We start from the raw sequence: 15,198 nt of genomic DNA, 5'->3' as shown, positions 1-15,198 counted from the left end.
GCACATTTCACGCACATTCTTCAAACGTACACATTTCCATATGCTGTCTCCCAGTGACAACAGTGTGGGTGTGTGCACTTTTCAAATGTAAGCATGTCTCCAAGCAATTTTATATTGTAAGACTGCAACCAATGTTACACAGACAGAATAGTTCAAGAACACTTTGGCTGTCATGGTTCAATCCTATGGATTTCTAGGATTTAGAGTTGGATGAAGTTCTCAATTACACTTTAGTGGGACTATAACATGATAACACATAAGTAATATGCAAAGAATAATTCTCCGGATTCTAAAGAATGTGAGCAACACAGTTTTGCACTAAACTGCTATCACTATGCTGTGTACATCCATGTTAGAAACTCTTCAGACACATTTTTGATACCAACTGTTCACTGCCCCATAAACGTGCAGACTTTTGACTGCAAACCACATTTGGGCCCATGGTCAACTCTGGGGAAGGGGTTCTTTGTTGGCTAAGCTTGTAACAAAATGAAATCCCAACAAATTCTCATCCGTTCCCCAGCCAATACTCCCTCTGTGTTTCCGTCACTTCTTCCTGTTCTTGCCTGCAAACTGGCCACAAATTTTGGCATGCTTCTATTGTCCCATTCATATGCCCTGAAAGCTCTCCTCAGGACCCCCTTCCACTTGCTCTCAGAACGGATCACTTAGAAACCAACCTCCTGACAGTTAACAGAGAGCTCCTTGTTCCTGGATCCAATGTTGGCTCTGGTTCATTGGCAGACTAAAAGAGTTCTCTTGTGACTTAATTCATGACAGACATTGATTTGTCAAAACAATATTGATATACAAGTGGCACGTTGCCGTTGCAGATTATTATTACCACAGTCAGCTCTGAAAGAGTTGGGGGGAGAACTGGAGGGGAGAGGACCACCATGCTGTTACTTCTGTTTTAACAAGATGCCAGGATTCATTCTTGCATGGCTGCAGAGGAGAAATGTGGGAAGTGGTGGGGAATGTAACTGTTAATGTTTATGTTCTACCAAGTCCCAATGGCAAGGTAGACTTGAAAGTATTTGTAATATTTTGTTGCTCAGATCAGTGACTCCTGAACTATGGTTTCATAGGGAGATGCAAGGATTTCCTTCAACTTGTGTTCTTCTGGACAGTGTTTTGGCCAATGGGAAATATCTATACAGTGAGACTCCCACAACTGCAGGATAACTTCCTGGTCAGACTGTGGTTACTGAATCATGGAAAAAACCAAATGCCATTAAGTAATTTCCTGATCCAGCAAATCATAGAGCTGGAGGACTTATAGACCTATTTTTTCTAGGAATTTGCTATGTTCTCCAACATAAGATCTATGGTAAAGTCTGGGGGAAATAGACTCACCTGGAGGACCTAGGAAATTATTACAGATGATTTTTCTTCCAGGCATAGGTAAGTGAAACTGTAGACATGGGTTCTGTAGTTACATAAATCTTAGGGCCCTTCCAGGCATACCTAAAACCCGTGCGGAAATGGGTTAAAATAATCCTCTTTGGTGAGGGTTCTAGTCCCAACCCCCCCCCCCCCCCACCCATACAAGCTAAACCCCACACTTTCCCCTTGGGGTGGCATGACATCGAGATATGTATTTATTTATTTATTTAAAACATTTATATTCTTCCCTTCTCACCCCGAAGGGGACTCAGGGCAGATCACAGCATATATACAGCAAACATTCAATGCCAGGACAATAATTCATTATATGCATACATAAACTTTAAAAACATTTATCTCAATATTAAAATACACTGTTTAGCATGGAGTCACCCCTAAGCCCTGAATTTAGCCCTTAAAACTTACTAAAAATGGTCCCTGGCAGCCATGAAGCCTCTTCTCATGTCATCCTGAGGGGAAGAAATGACGCCCGAGGAGATGGTTTGAGTGCCTCCCTGTCTTCTCATGTGTCATTTCCTCCTCTCAAAACGACACAGGAGAGGCTTCATGGCTGCCAGGGACCCTTTTCAGTAAGTTTTAGGGGCTAAATTTGGGACTTGGGGGCTGGTGCCATCCTGTTCCTCCGAGCTTTTCAAAGCCCGAAGAAGCGGGATGGCTGTGGGGACTCAGATATCTATGCATATATGATGTAGGATCTTAGTCAATGTGGTGGCTATCTCTAAAAAAACTTAATGAGAAAGGAGAAGAACTGTTTCTTTCTCCAAAACTTCCTTTTGACGAGTTAGGTTTCCTCAAAAGGACCACCAGAGGATCACCAGATCCTCATCAACTTTTCTTACAAAACAGAGAAACAGACTACACCATCTTTTCTCCATGTACAACATGGGAAAACTAAACACTAGGTTTATCTTACTCCTTGTTGATCTTTTGCTGCAGGAGACAGTATTACTCTTTGGGAACCAAGTATTGTGAACTCATTCTGTATAAACTCACATCTCAGAGGACAAACCTTTCTCCTCAAAGGGAACATGGGACAATTGTTGTTATTATTTATATCTCACTTCCTTCTCTTACTCCACTCATGGGTAGAATTGATCTTCTCCTCCACATGCAACAAATGCCAAATAAACCAGGTTGGATGGTGCTGGATGAGTTATGATTATGGCAATTGTGTCAAACTTGTGACTGAGTAGCAACTGTGAATAGAAAAGGAGATTGTATATAATGTCAGCTGAGCCCAGAAAACCCATTTTGGGACAGGTGCTGATTCTGATCCTTGTGTGTTGGTTTCCTCAATATCTGACACTCTCTTGGTGGCCACTGGGAAGTAATCACTGGCTCTGTCTGGCCACTTTTAATAACCTAGACTATTCAACCAAACCAAAATGTATGAAGCCATCATGTTTATCCTTAGGGTCTCGTATAATATATGAAACATTTTTTTGTTTTGTTCCTGCTGTTAAACACAATCCAAAGAAAACCCTTTCTCCTTCTTATTTTGGTTAATTTCACATGCTTTTTTCCCTTGTTAGAATCAAACAACAACCAAAACCCATTACCGGAAGCCCTGGGAAGCCTGACATTTTGAGTTTCTTTAGAGGTTCTGGCTTAAGTCTTTGCAAATATGTTGTGATTTGATGCTGTTTTATTCCCATCTGCATTTTTTTTTCGTGTCAGAAGATACTTGAGAAAATGCAAGTCGCTTCTGGTGTGAGAGAATTGGCTGTAAGGATGTTGCCCAGGGGATGCCCGGATGTTTTGATGTTTTACCATCCTTGTGGGAAGCTTCTCTCATGTCCCCGCATGGGGAACTGGTGCTGACAGAGGGAGCTTATTCGTGCTCTTCCCAGATTCGATCCTATGACCTGTCGGTCTTCAATCCTGCCAGCACAAGGGTTTAACCCACTGTGACACTGGGGGATCATTAGTTGTTTGGGTTTTGCTGTTCTGATTGAGCAACAGGTTGAGCTAAAACCATCAACAAAGTAGCCCATGGCCGTAAGAATAACAATGTGATTAAGAGGAGGGAGTGTTAGCTTTGCATTGAGATTTGAGCTAAAATTATAGGAAAGCATGGACTCAGGAGGGAGATCATTTTTATAATGCTTATATCATTTTATAAATATCAGCTTTATTTTATGGATCCCAGACCTGAACAGAGTATGTGCTTCAGAAATGTAGGCATAAAAATTGTTGCATCTGGTTTATGGATTTGGGGGATAAATAGTTATGTATTTAGATCAAAATGTCAGCCACTCAGCAACACATTTTAGATAATCTATCCCTTTGCCTGAAACTTGTCAATGTGCAACTGTAATGCTCTTCAATATTGTTAATACGATATCAAAAACACATCTGTTGTATCTAAAAAATGACTGATCCAACTAAATAAAACACAACTCACAACAATAACTCTTATCACACCTTTAAAAAAACTAGCATTTTTTATTTGGAATAAGCTTTTATGGATTGTAAGCCACTTGTTCAGAGGCTTCAGTCCATAGAAGGGTTTGTCAAGTAAAACTTGCTGGTCTTTTCAAGGTGCTCCAAGATTGTCTCCATCGGTTGCACTTCGAGAGACTTCATATAAACACTGCTCTTAAAAAATCCTACTAAATACTTTTCCTTTGCAGCAGAGATGGAAATCTTTACTCTTTGGCTGATTTTGAGGGAGTTTTTGCCTTGTGGGAAATTATTTTTTTTTTGCATAAATTATGTATACAAGGTGAGCATCCCTTACCCAGGAATTATGCCACAATTAAAAATTCGTGGCTAAGATAGGAACGTCTTTGCTTTCTGATGGCTGAGTGTGCACACACTTTGTTTCATGGAGAAAAATCCTTAAAATATTGTAAAACATTGCCTTCGGACTATGTGTATAGAGTGTATATGAAACATTAAAAAAATTACATATTGACCCCTCCAAGATATTTCACTATGGACATATATGCAAATACAAGTACTGTATATACTCACTTATAAGCCTAGTTTTTAGCCCCCTTTTTAGGCCGAAAAAGCCCCCCTCAGCTTATACTCAAATTAAGGTTATTTATTATTTTATTCTATTAATATTATTTTTATTACATTTACTATTTTACTCTATTATTATTATTACATTATTTTACTCCATTATTATTTTTATTACATTTAGTATTTTACTCAATTACTGTTATTACATTTATTATTTTACTCTATTATTATTAATTATTGGTATTATTACATTTACATTATTTTACTCTATTATTTTTATTATATTTACTATTTTACTCTATTGATTATTATTATTGCATTTATTATTTTCTCATTATTATTATTATTATTATTACTTTTATTATTTTACTCTATTATTACAGTTATTATTACATTTCCATTATTTTACTCTATTATTTTTATTACATTTATTACTTTTGGAAGGATTTATTATTATTGGAAGGATACGTAAGCACATTTACATTGAAGAACGTTAGAATAATGGAGTTGAACAATTTTCTGTAAATATTCAAAAACATTTAACCTACTGATGCCTCAATTAATGTAATTTTATTGGCATCTATTTTTATTTTGAAATGTGCCAGTAGCTGCTGCATTTCCCACCCTCGGCTTATACTCGAATCAATACGTTTTCCCAGTTTTTTGTGGTAAAATTAGGTGCCTCGGCTTATATTTGGGTCGGCTTATACTCAAGTATATACGGTAATCCAAAATCCAAAAAAATCCAAACTGCAAAACACTTCTGTTTCTAAATACTTTGAACAAGGGATACTCAACCTGTATTGTACAAAGGACATACAATAGCTGCTACCCTTTTTGCTATGACCTTTAGAAATGAGAAACACAGGGTGGCTTCTTTGCATTTAATAGATCAATTTCCGAAACCTCCTGTGTGTGCCCTTTGCTTCACAAAGGGAAATGATAAATAATTTGCATAAAGAGTTTTTATGTAAATTGTTGAAAATACAACACCTTGGTTACTGTTGCATTTTGGATACAACCCCCCCCCCCCCCCATTCACTTGTCTTTTCATATTTGTATAATGTAGTGATTTTTTTCTCTCTCTCTCCAAAATGGGGCTGAGGTGGGGGATAAGTTCTCTATTTCTGCCTTAGGGATACAGAGTGGTAACACGGAACATCACTCTTAAACACATTTATTCATAAATAGATGAATCTATACTGTAGATTTTTATTGCTATTGCTTAATCCTTTGGAATCGTGGGAGTTGCAGTTTTTCAAAGAGTGCTGGCGTCTCTCCAAACTACAAATCTCATGATTCCATAGAATTATTCCCTAGCAGTTAAAGTGGAGTCAAACCACAATATTTCTATAGCAATGGTTCCCAACCTTCTTTTTTTGACCAGGGACTACTTTGACCAGGGACTACTTTGACCAAGGACCACTCTCCAACATTAGTACCAAAAGGGTTATTATGAATCAGTTTTTGGTCAATTTTAGATTTGGTTTGGTTATTTGGGGTGCTGATTCAGAAAATTGCATTGGATAGACCACATTGGCTCTAGTTTCTCATACAGAACATATGCCATCCAGTAGTCACCATCTTCTCGCCCACAGAAAACTATATTTAATAAGGGTCTGGAGAACAAGCCCTATGAGGAGCGGCTTAAGGAGCTGGGCATGTTTAGCCTGAAGAAGAGAAGGCTGAGAGGAGATATGATAGCCATGTATAAATATGTGAGAGGAAGCCACAGGGAAGCCACTATAAGAGGGTTTTGTGAGACCAGTCGCTCTTGTTGCAATGGACCATATACAGAACACATGCTATCCAGTAGATGCTATCTGCTCACCCACAGAAAACCATATTTAATAATCTAGAACTGATGTGGTCTATCCAATGCAATTTTCTGAATCAGCACTCTAAAATAACCCCAGGAACAGGCCTAAAAACAAAGACACCAAAGCACCCCTATTTCCAGGCGTCACATGGAATGGCTTCCATCAGGGGATGGAGGAGGAGAAGAAGCAATAGTCAGGAGGCTTGTTGTCACACCTTTCATGGGTAGTCAGCCTCTCCCCTCAGGACATTCCTGATGCCTTGGCACTACATGAGAGTTTTGCAATGGTGTAGTAATGGTGAGGCCACGGACCATATTTTGGTTCTTGAGGTCCACTGGTGGTCCACAGACCACAGGTTGGGGACCACTGTTCTATTATGTAGATGCAGTTTCATACATTTTTTTTCAGCATGGAGAAACCTGGAAAAGACACGTTAGGATTCTCTTTTTCACATAAACAAACACTTCTGTCACCCTACCTGCCTTCTCAAGTATTGCTAAAGGACACAGGTTTATCATCTCACCATCTATTTGTAACAATTAAACCTAAACAGCATTATTTAATCAATAGACATTGCTTTAGTAGAAAAGGTTTCCTCTTCTCCATTCATCTCCCATTTCCCACAGTTAAGGCAAGTGCAAATTAGGGTTCTTTGCCGCCTCTGAGCAAAGTAAGACTCAGAGCATTAACAAAGATGTTGTATTTAGGAATCGGGGGGGGGGGGGGGGGGACTACAACTGAAAAGACTGGAAGGAATACAATTAAATCAAAACAGATAAAAATCCAAGACAGGCAATTCTGCTTCCCATGTTGCCCATCAAGAATACCTTCACTTGAGGCCGAACAGCATTTGAATGCAAAATGGATGCATGCCAAGAACTGCTTCATTAACCTTTGAAGCTAAAGGAAATCTTTTGGCTAATTGCTTGTTCAGGCCATGGCGTTGTTGTACTAGTAGGACAACCTTTTAAGCAGCTGAATTAAGCAGGGCTCTTTGGAGGAAGGGATAGGATGGAGGGAAAAAAGAGCCCACTTACTGCATATTGTTCTCAATGGGGTAATCAGTAGAGATTTGGGGAAGTCTGATCGGGCTTGGTTATTAATTTGCTGACATGGATGGGAGGAAATAGAAGTCGAAATATTTTCCCACTCAGCTGGATGGGATTTGTTTGGCTTGCCTCTTTTAGAAGGAAATTAAAAACATGGATATGGGACCAGGCATTTGGGTAACCTGGCAGATTGACAAGGACAATGATGACTAGAGCTTTGGAAATGGATTATGATAAGCAGAATGGCCCACTAAATATGGAACTTGGCGAAACGATGGCCACTAAGTTGGCTTTTTATGAGATTTTATTGTAATAATTTTATGTTTAATTATTTATAATTATTGTTGATACGTATTTTTGTTTAACTGTAGGCATCGAATTGTGCCAGCTGGAAGCCGCCCTGAGTCCCCCCTAGGGGGTTGAGAAGGGCGGGGTAGAAGTGCGTGAAATAAATAAATAAATACGTATAAGCCACCTTGACTCCCCTCTGAGTTTTTTTTTTTTTTTTGTCGTGTCAGGATCAAGTCGCTTCTGGTGTGAGAGAATTGGCCGTCTGCAAGGACGTTGGCCAGGGGATGCCTGGATGATTTGATGTTTTTATCATCCTTGTGGGAGGCTTCTCTCATGTCCCCACATGAAGAGCTGGAACTGATAGAGGGAGCTCATCCGCCTCTCCTCGGATTCGAACCTGTGACCTGTCGGTCTTCAGTCCTGCCGGCACAGGGGGTGAACTCACTGCGCCACCGGGGGCTCCTCCAAGGTGGAGAATGGTGGGGTAGAAATGTCGTAAATCAATAATTATGGTGATCACAGTTCTACATTCAGATAATTCTGCAACCTCTAGAGTCCTTTTACACAATTATAGTCCCATGATTCCACTTTAACTACCATAGAAATGCTCTACGGCAGTGGTTCCCCAGATGTTTCGGTCTTCTATTCTCAGAAATCCTAACAGTTGGTAAACTGGCTGGGATTTCTGGGAGTTGTATGCCAAAACACCTGAGGATCTACTGGTTGAGAACCACTGCTCTATGGAATCCTAGGGTTTGTAGTTTGGTGAGTTACTAGAATGATGATTCTAAATTCCTCTACTTGAATAGCAAATTCCAGGATTCCACAGTATGGAACAATGGTGATACCACTGTATAGTGTGAAATGGTCCCTTGTTCACCTAAAACAGAACTGCGAGTTCTTAGTTTTAGCTTCCTCTTGGCTACATGGGAAGAGATGGAAGTATGAAATTATATTTAGTTTAGTACAACAACTATTTGGTATGCAATCCTTTGATTGTATGGATTATTGTGACAGCTATTGTAGCCCTGAGGTACCTTCAAGCAAAGGAAGCAATGAGGCCACTTGACTCCAAGCATTTCTGGACAAAGAATGGAAGCAACAAGCAAACATATCCTGAGGCAATTCTATACATGCGCACAACCCAAGACTGCCATGTACAAAACCAGACCTCTGAAAAATAACTACATGACCTGGAACAGTGATGAATTGAGTAGGGAAAATACACAGAATCCCCTTGTTGGCATAAGTCCTCCTGGTTCGGTCTTTTGTTGGAGTTAATCAATCTGACAGGCACCTTCATACTCAACACTTGGATAATAAATCAAATAAATCAACATCTTTCTTGACACTGTCACTGTTTTGCTTGACATTCCAGGAAGACATTAAAAGATGTTTTTTCTGTTAGGAAAGCAAAGATTGTGGTCATCATACCACAAAATAAATATGATAGTTCATTAGCCCATATAACCGAATACAGTCAACCATCCACAATCCCTAAGGTGAGGAGCCCAGGACTCCCATGGAAGTAATATACTGCAAATAAATCTCATAAACAAAAGTAAACAATAAACAGTAACAATAACAACAAGCATTTAAAACCTATGGCTGGGCCAAATGTAATAATTTAAAATTTAAAAAATAATACTGGGCGTGGACAAGGTAGGATATAACTGGGATAGAGTTTTCAGGTAGCGATGGGGCGCGCAGACAATCCTAAATCAGTGATAAAGTGCATTTAGGGACATATTGCTGAGGGTATTTCCTTACTCTGGGAAGGCACACTGGAACAACCACTTTTTCAGGCTCCTCCTAAAGATTGCCAGAGTTGGGACATGTCTGTAGTCCTTGGGGAGCGAGTTCCAGAGTCAAGGGGCCACCACCGAGAAGGCCCTCTCCCTCGTCCCCACCAATCACGCCTGCGAAGGAGGTGGGAGCGCGAACAGGGATCGAAGAGATTGTGTGGGTTCATACACAGAAATGTGGTAACAATGACTGTAGTTCATTAGATCATTTTTTAAAAATTCCTAAATCATATTCACTCCACACCTGCCTCCTAGACACCTCCGCAGATTTATAGAGGAGGGCTTAGTGCCTTCAATAAGGTCTCTTAAGTTTCTTTGGTTAAGTGCCATCAAAGCTAACACACGAGTAACATAACCCCTGTGTGAATTTTAAACCACAGTCATTTGATTCTCTTTACTATGGTAGTAATGTGCTCTGTGGAGAGGCTGGGGAGGGCTAAAGGAAGTTATACTGTGTTTTCTTAGGGAGGGGGGAATTATAATAGATGGGCAAGGGTGTCGTTACTGTAAAAACTAAAGCTGTTAGGCAGATCCATACCATTGATCATATTACTGAAACAAAACTTCTCTGGCATTTTTACAATGTCTTTTACCACCTCTGACTGTCTAGATCAGCGGAAAGAAAACACATGAAATCAAATAAAATCCAAGGATAAGCAGGTGGGATGGGAGAAAATGATACCGGCATTTGATTCCACAGGTTGGAGCTCATCTGTTGCGTGAACAACACTAGCTGTGCTCTTTCAAGACAGGAATTCAAAGCTCTTAAAAGAAGCAAACTGGCTTAGTGGATGATTTCTTACTGCAACACACTTCTTTCAGAATTATCCTCCTTTTTTTTTGCAAGTCTCAGTAAAAGTGCAGGTGCTTTTATGCCTAAAAGGCAAACAGCAACATGCTGGGATGGGGAACAAGGGTTTTAAAGGACTGTCAGGAGACTGTTACTCATCCTTTCCAACTGCAAAGTTTCGTCCTAGCAAATGGTTGTTTGAAATCTATAAGTAAAGATGTTATTTTGTTCACAGTAACATGTTCTTTGCTTTAAAAAAAACCCCAAAGCACACATAGCACCCACATTTATACCGATTTTCACTTGACAAATTTTGGATATGAGAAATTCATCGCAAACTTCTCTGGAGAATCCCAGCTGCTCTTTTTCCATTGCAAAGAAGAGCTGGCGGTACAATTTAAAGGGCAGACAGGAGAGGAATGTGTTGTTGAAGGCTTTCATGGCCAGGAATCACTGGGTTGATCTGCATTTCTGGGGATGTTCTCATGTGTGGCCATGTTTCAGAAGCATTCTCTCCTGACGTTTCACCCACATCTATGGCAGGCATCCTCAGATGACTGTGAGAGCCGTTCAGCAGTGGAACTCAGGGACTAGTAATAATGTCAAGAGTAAAAAGAGGCAATGTAACAACAGCACAGAGGATTACAGAAAGGTGAATGTCCATCTCCTCTTCATGCGCTATCTCTACTTTTGTTTGCCAATTAGCTGCTTGTGGCTGTGTGCCTTCAAGTCATTTCCAACCTATGGTGACCCTATTATAGAGTGTGTGACTTGAACCCTGGTCTTCACAGTCAACATCTAATGTTCAAGCCTTTACACCACACTGGTTCTCAATCACAAGAGTAAAAACTCTTGAAAACAATCCTATTAAAATCAAAAATAGCATTTATTTGAAACATTACAATTATATTGCAATGTTCTTGTCAGAAATATTAAAATTAATTAGGTATTTTAAATTATAAAAATGTTAGTCAAGCACTGAAAGGGTTAAATGGATGAAAGGGTTAAATTCAGCAGTGGAACTCTCTGCTCCGGAGTGTGGTGGAGGCTCCTTCTTTGGAAGCTTTTAAACAGAAATGGATGGCCATCTGTCAGGGGTGATTTGAATGCAATATTCCTGCTTCTTGGCAGGGAGTTGGACTGGATGGCCCATGGGGTCTCTTCCAACTCTTTGATTCTATGATTCTATGATTCAGAGGTTGAGGGTCCTGTTGGAAACTAGTCAAGTGGAATTTATATATCTGTGGAAAGTCCAGAGTGGGAGAAAGAATTCTTGTCTGCTTGAGGTAGGTGTGAATGTTGCAATTTGCCACCTTGATTAGACTACACGAAGAAGCCACTGAAATCCACAAGCATGTGGACAATTTCAACAGAAAGGAGAAAACTTTGAAAATGAACAAAATCTGGCCACCAATTTTTTTTTAAAAAAACTCTAAAATCAGGACAGTACATAAAGAGGAACACCTCAAAAAGCAGGGGAATTCCAGACAAGAATTAATCAGGGCCAGCTAACACCTCCCAACAAAGGATTCCCCCAGGCAACAACGAGCCAAGCCTTTAACTTGCAAGGCCATTCAATGCTAATCAAGGCGGATAATTACAACGTTCAAACAGACAAGAGTTCTTTCTCCCACCCTGGACATTCCACAGATATATAAACCCCACTTGCTTAGTTTCCAACACTCCCCTCAACCTCTGAGGATGCTTGCCATAGATGTGGACGAAACGTCAGGAGAGAGTACTTCTGGAACATGCCCAAAGAGCCCGAAAAATGCATAGCAACCCAGGAGAGGAATACTCCATCACTTTGTTGCCTACACCTCCATGATCCTTGTTGATAGTGTCAAAGTTCACAATAATGGTTTTTCCCAGTAATGTATGGAGAAAATGTTTCTGCCAGTGGGTTGCTGAATAATGGCCAAACTATACTTTCAGGCCCATGTTTCTCTTTGCAACACAGAACAAAGACTTCTTCCCTGCTATCCAATCAGCAAGTAAAGTAAAATAAAAATCAAGACTGAGGAAAGTTCAGTATGAGAGATGCATGTGACTGTTGAACCCAGAAATTGTTTTAGAGCCCCCAGCACATTGAGCCAAATTTTAAAGTTCATTGAGTGCTGTTTTTGGGTGATTTTTCCTGACAATAGCCCCAAATGCCCACAAATAGAGGGATTTATCTCATCCACCCTCATCCCTCACTAAGTGTTTAAAAGGTTAAGAAGCAGCTGATATCTTAGCAATATCAGTAATATAAGATTAGGGGCCCTTCCACACATCCCTAAATCCCAGAATCTTAAGGCAGGAAATCCCACATTATCTGAGTGTGGATTCAGATAACCCAGTTCAAAGCAGATAATGTGTGATTTTCTGTCTTTATATTCTGGGATTTAGGGCTGTGTGGAAAAACCCTAGGTGTCTTCTTGTTGATCATTTTATGAATGGATATTCTTTCAAGGATCTAGGCTTTTGGCTGCCCAAGAATGCTTTTCTCCAAAATGATAGGACCCTGCATTGGAAATGTAATCGATTGGATACTTGACACTAGTTTCAATGTGAATTTAGAATAGACCCATCTACCTTAAAATTCACTTTTTCACATATCCCCTAGGTCCCTTCTACACAGCCATATAACCCAGAATATCAAGGCAGTTAATCCACAATATCTACTTTGAACTGGGTTATCTGAGTCCACACTGCCATATAACCCCATTCAAAGTAGATAATGTGGGATTTTATACAGCTGTGTGGAAGGGGCCCAAGCCTATGTTCTGTGGTAGAATTATTATGATATGATGCCCTCTTAACTTTTTTTCCACATTAGACCAGAAAACATTTAGCATCACTTTCTAGTGTATCAAGACACAAGTGTGCTGTCTGTGGGGCATCATTGGGACAAGTAGACCAAGCTTCCTCACTCAGTTGTCCGCATTTGGTATAAAGGCAATTCAATATAACTATTGGCCCACAGTGGCGCTGCTGAACTTCCTGATCAAAATATTGCAGGTTTGAATCCAGGGAGCGTCATGAGCTCCTGCTATTAGGCCCAGCTTCTGCCAACCTAGCAGTTCAAAAACAAACTACTGAGCTGCTGAACTTGCTGATCAAAAGATAGCAGGTTTAAATCCGGGGAGCGGTGTGAGCTCCTGCTATTTGCCCCAGCTTCTGCCAACCTAGCAATTCAAAAACATTCAAATGTGAGTAGATCAATAAGAACCACTCCGATGGGAAAGTAACGGCACTTCATGCCGGCCACATGACCTTGGAGGTGTCTACGGACAACGCCGGCTCTTCAGCTTAGAAATAGAGATTAGCACCAACTCCCAGAGTTGGACACGACTGGACTTAATGTCAGGGGAAAACCTTCACCTTTACCCTATTGGCTCATTATGAGCAACTTCTCAACAAGCCCCCCCTCCCCATAACAATCAAATCCAATTCTTAATTGCACGGTTTGAACATATAAGATGTGAAGTGGCCTGAGACTTTTTTTTCTGGATGAGAAAAGAGACATAAGTGTGAGCTACCTGAGTGCTTGCCACGTTTGTTCCATCGGTGACTTCCACGGTCATGTTGTACACCGACCTCTGCTCAGCATCCAGGGGTTTCGCGATGACAATGGTCCCCACACCTTTGTCTGCGTCGAAAGAGCTCTCGAAATTCCCCCCTAATTGTCGTTACAACAGAAGGTACAATTAAATCTCTGAAAGGTGTATCACTGAAAAATAACATTGACAGATCGGGGTTATGGTAATTTACAGAGGAACGCGGGTACATCACATGCACTGCACAACGAGCAATCTTTGTTCCAAGCTAATTTCCCTCCTTTCAAGCATTGTTTGTGTATTGTAAAACAGATGTCATAAAGGAAGGTTTGAGGGGGGGGAGGGAAAGGAAAGAACAACTCATATTGCAGACAAAAGATTCAGCAAGGCATTCAAGCGAAGCATAATTGATTTCTTCAAAAGGCTTTACAAGGCTGTTAACCTGTAGAGACTTATGCCCTCATTAGTACGAACACACAATTCCCTCCCTTCATTAGGTATTCATTTGGGAGAAAGAGTTGAGTGTTATTTGTGGGTCACTTCAGAAAAACCCAACAGGAACCACCCTGGCAGCTGGTATAGTTTTGAAAGCACTGTGACTACTTCAATTAAACTATTTTATGCCCAGGCAATAGTATCTGTCTGAAAAGGAGAAGATGTGCTATTCCGGCTGGCAGAGGTTGTCTAGTCTCTTTTATGAGTCCTATCCAGGGAGACCGGGGATTTATCCTGAGATTAGTGCTTTAAAATGTTCCCTACTCTAGATCTAAGGTCTATCTTTTTAAAGGACACTCTTAAACATATGAGAATCAATCCTCAATATTTTCTCTGTCTCAGTGTGAAACAAAACAAAACAACCCCCCCCCCCCCAAAAAAAACACAACAACAACTAAGGACTGGTAATATCAAATGGAAGGGATGTAGAGAAGAGAAAAAGAGTGTATTGACATGAGCTACTCTGGACTGGTCCAGATGTCATGTATCATGTTCTGCATGGTGGTTGGTGATGGCATGTCTAGCAGTTGGTGATGGACGGGTTAATGTAAGTCTTAGTTCTAAAGGGCTGAGTAATCTGTAAGTAAGAGTTCATAGGTTGTTGTTTTTTTTTTTGTCGTGTCAGGAACAACTTGAGAAACTGCAAGTTGCTTCTGGTGTGAGAGAATTGGCCGTCTGCAAGGACGTTGCCCAGGGGACGCCTGGATGATTTGATGTTTTTATCATCCTTGTGGGAGGCTTCTCTCATGTCCCCGCATGAGGAGCTGGAGCTGATAGAGGGAGCTCATCTGCCTTTCCCCGGATTCGAACCTGCAACCTGTCAGTCTTCAGTCCTGTAAGCACAGGGGTTTAACCCACTGCGCCACCGGGGGCTCCATAGTTCATAGTTCATAGGTGAAAGCAATTAAGGATGGAGGCATGCAAGGGATAGGTCGAAGCTGGGTTTTACTGGTTATAAGGAGCTAGCCTAGAGACTGATGTTGGGAGAAAAGTATTTGTCTTATGTTGGTGGTAAATGCTGCTGGTTTC

General features: G+C 40.6%; 1 protein-coding gene across 7 annotated transcripts in view; it reads right to left on the bottom strand.

Annotated features, from left to right (window-relative positions):
- Positions 1–15,198, bottom strand: part of FAT3 (FAT atypical cadherin 3) — a 695,104-nt gene that overhangs the window by 146,380 nt on the left and 533,526 nt on the right. For all 7 annotated transcript variants that reach the window (XM_060771117.2, XM_060771116.2, XM_060771120.2 and 4 more), the window contains one exon: positions 13,657–13,796. In XM_060771117.2, the coding sequence (XP_060627100.2) occupies positions 13,657–13,796 (140 nt within the window). The remainder of the gene's footprint in view (positions 1–13,656; positions 13,797–15,198) is intronic.

This window comes from Anolis sagrei, chromosome 3, assembly GCF_037176765.1.
Source record: "Anolis sagrei isolate rAnoSag1 chromosome 3, rAnoSag1.mat, whole genome shotgun sequence".
NCBI lineage: Eukaryota > Metazoa > Chordata > Lepidosauria > Squamata > Dactyloidae > Anolis > Anolis sagrei.
This window is presented reverse-complemented; position numbering and strand designations above follow the sequence as displayed.